The 3,067-nt window shown below is 29.5% G+C and overlaps 1 protein-coding gene across 1 annotated transcript; it reads left to right on the forward strand.

The window, feature by feature from the left end:
* The first annotated feature begins 8 nt into the window (after nt 1–8).
* LOC150030905 (endoglucanase 17-like) lies at nt 9–2,298 on the forward strand. The gene is made up of 5 exons (XM_090309378.1): nt 9–155; nt 248–454; nt 1,276–1,476; nt 1,862–1,954; nt 2,059–2,298. Exons 1-5 carry the CDS (start codon nt 108–110, stop codon nt 2,281–2,283), a joined length of 774 nt encoding a protein of 257 aa, XP_090165504.1. The 5' UTR covers nt 9–107; the 3' UTR covers nt 2,284–2,298.
* The last annotated feature ends 769 nt before the right edge of the window (nt 2,299–3,067 follow it).

Genomic DNA, 3,067 nt, shown 5'->3' on the forward strand with positions numbered 1-3,067 from the left:
ACCATCGCCGCCCTCATTTTACCCCTCATAACTATAGAGACGCTCTTGCCAAATCGATCCTCTTCTTCCAAGGCCAAAGGTCCGGGAAGCTTCCTCCAAATCAAAAGATGACTTGGAGGAAAGACTCTGGTTTACGCGACGGCTCAACGATGAATGTAAGTCAATTCACTACTAAACTCAAAAGCTTAAATCGATTACGTTGTGTTATTCATTAGCTAAGTGATGGAATTGATGGAAAATGGTGTAGGTTGATTTGGTTGGTGGGTACTATGATGCTGGGGATAATGTGAAGTTTGGGTTTCCTATGGCTTTCACCACCACTATGCTTTCATGGAGTGTTATTGAGTTTGGCGGAGTAATGAAAAATGAGCTCAATAATTCTAAAGAAGCCATTCGTTGGGCCACTGATTATCTCCTCAAATCCACTGCTCTTCCTGACACCATTTTTGTTCAGGTCTCACTTCATTTTCTCCTTTCAAATACTTCTTTATTCTTAATATTTTGATTTTGGAAAAATAAAGTGTGAAACATTTTAACCCAAATTCTCAAACAAGGTTTCCGAGTGTGATTAAAAAAATTTGGTGGTACATCTATCTTTTGTGCAACTCTGACAATACTCAATAAAAATGTGTCATGCGGTAAAAAATTTTACAAAAAAGTTTAATTGGTTTTTTCTATTTTTACTTTTAGTGCGTAAGAAAGGGGAGAGAATAGAGTTAGGTTTAGTTAGTCTACGCCTAATTATTGTCTTTTGAAAATTTCTTTCAAAATTTCATGATATATTAAAATGACTAAAATATCCTTGCACTATACCTTCACTTTTCCATCGATGCCACCCGTTGGCCAATCATAGTATTGTGAGTACAAATATGGTAATTTGACATTTATTGAAGCATTCAACCAAACAAATTTGATGCATAGAAACATTTTCGAGAAAATGTAAATGAACTTAAGTGTTCTAATTCTAAACAATATTTATGCAAAAATAAAAAAAGAAAAAGATTTAAAAAGAAAATATATTTTAAGAAATTTTTTTTTCACTTGCAAAATAATAATCCAAACAAACTTTAAAATACACTTCAAAAGCACTTCCAAACATGTTCTCATTTTTCCATTATGACAACATGATCATTTTATATTATATAGGATTAATCAGAAAGATCCTTTATTGTAATAGTTAAGAATATATCATGAAATCAATAATTTTAAAATAAACTTGTATAATATCATATCATTGTAGAGATATATAAAAGAATTGGTTCGGTGGTTTTGTAGGTGGGTGATGCCAATAAGGACCATGCTTGTTGGGAGAGGCCAGAAGACATGGACACTCCAAGAACTGTATTGAAAATAGACAAGAACACCCCTGGTTCTGAAGTAGCAGCTGAAACTGCAGCTGCTCTTGCTTCTGCTTCGTTAGTCTTCAAAAGATCTGATCCCACCTACTCCAACATCTTAATCAAAAGAGCTATAAGGGTAAAACTTTGAGGAGAAAAAAATAAAAACATTATTTTTTTCAACCAAAAAAACTGAGAAACAAAGAGTAATTATTGAATTGTTAAATCACCAATTAATCCAAAAGGTTAAGTTAATAAGTAAAGGCAAATTTAATATTATATTGAATATTTTAGGGTTTGAACACAAGACCTTTTGGATTACCTACTCTAATATCATGTTAAATCTCCGATTGACCAAAAAAATAGTTGATAGATGAATACAAATTTAATATTATGTCATCTAATACAAACAAACACGTTCCACAAAAATTGAAAACAAGAAATGAGAAATGGAGAAACAAATATTAAACAAACTTAATATTTTGCTTCTCAAATCTGAATTGGGTTTTGTTTTGGGGAATTAGGTATTTGAATTTGCTGATAAGTACAGAGGATCCTACAACAATGGACTGAAGAATTATGTCTGCCCTTTTTACTGCTCTTTCTCTGGTTATCAAGTAATTTCCTTTTCACCATATTTGACCATGGAATAATTGAAATTGTTGAAGAAGCTGAAGATTGGATGATTTTAATATTAATTTGGTTTGAGAATTAATGGCAGGATGAGCTATTGTGGGGTGCTGCTTGGCTATATAGAGCTACAAAGAATGGTAGCTACTTGAATTATATTCAAGAGAATGGGCAGAATCTTGGAGGTGTTGAGTTTGACAATGCTTTTGGTTGGGATAACAAGCATGTTGGAGCAAGAATTCTTCTTTCCAAGGTACTTTTTTTTTTTAATCTTACTACTAATTATTTTGTAGAGGAATATTTTCTAGAAAAATAAGGAAAAATAGTGACACTAAAATGGCAAAATTTAATCTTAATAGAGGCTGATAGAAGTCTATTAGCGTTTTATTAGTGATAGAAACAGTCTATCAATAATATCATGTGATAGACGTTGATAGAGGTCTATTGGTGTAAATAGTTTGACATTTTTTCTATACGTGAAAATTTCTCTTTTTTTTCATAAATTTTCAATTTTGCATCTAATAAATTTATTAATTTTAAACATTGTCAAATAGTTAATGGCTCATTAGATGCTAAATTGAAAGCGTAAAAATTCATTAAACATAAAATCGAAAGTGTAAGAATTTATTAGACACAAAATTAAAAATTCATTGATGAATAAGATACTTTTTTAGGTTGAATTGCCTATTTGACACAAGTGTGAAAGTTTATGTTTAACTTATTTTAATAAATAATGTTTCTAATTTTTTGGTTTTCTTTACAATGAATTTTTAGTACTCTTGCTAATTATTCTATATTTTGTTTTTAAAATTCTTTTTTTTAATTTTTAGTTCATTTAAGAAAATAAAATGTTGATTTTTAAACAAATATATTTTTATATTTTTATATTTTTAATTTTATGTACTCAATTCTAAGGGGCGTAATAAAATAAATGAAACCATAAACTATTTGTGAGGATCAGTTTGGAGTTTTAGTATTACATAAAATAAATAAATAAGTCCAAAAATAATTGTAAAAGTGTTAAGATTTTGGGATTGGAACTTTATATATTTCTTTAATTTTAAAGCTGTTCTGGAGAAATATTTTTAAATCTTTTTTTA

The sequence above is a fragment of the Benincasa hispida genome, unplaced genomic scaffold (assembly GCF_027475165.1).
Source record: "Benincasa hispida cultivar pf3 unplaced genomic scaffold, pf3_genome.v1.1 HicScf1593, whole genome shotgun sequence".
NCBI classification, from domain to species: domain Eukaryota; kingdom Viridiplantae; phylum Streptophyta; class Magnoliopsida; order Cucurbitales; family Cucurbitaceae; genus Benincasa; species Benincasa hispida.

What these genes read in the sequence shown, in the direction of transcription:
- LOC150030905 (XM_090309378.1), top strand. Translation starts at nt 108, where the DNA reads ATGACTTGGAGGAAAGACTCTGGTTTACGCGACGGCTCAACGATGAAT. An exon ending in GCGACGGCTCAACGATGAAT is followed by an intron (nt 156 to 247) that starts GTAAGTCAATTC and finishes AAAATGGTGTAG; the next exon opens with GTTGATTTGGTTGGTGGGTA. An exon ending in TAATCAAAAGAGCTATAAGG is followed by an intron (nt 1,477 to 1,861) that starts GTAAAACTTTGA and finishes TTGGGGAATTAG; the next exon opens with GTATTTGAATTTGCTGATAA.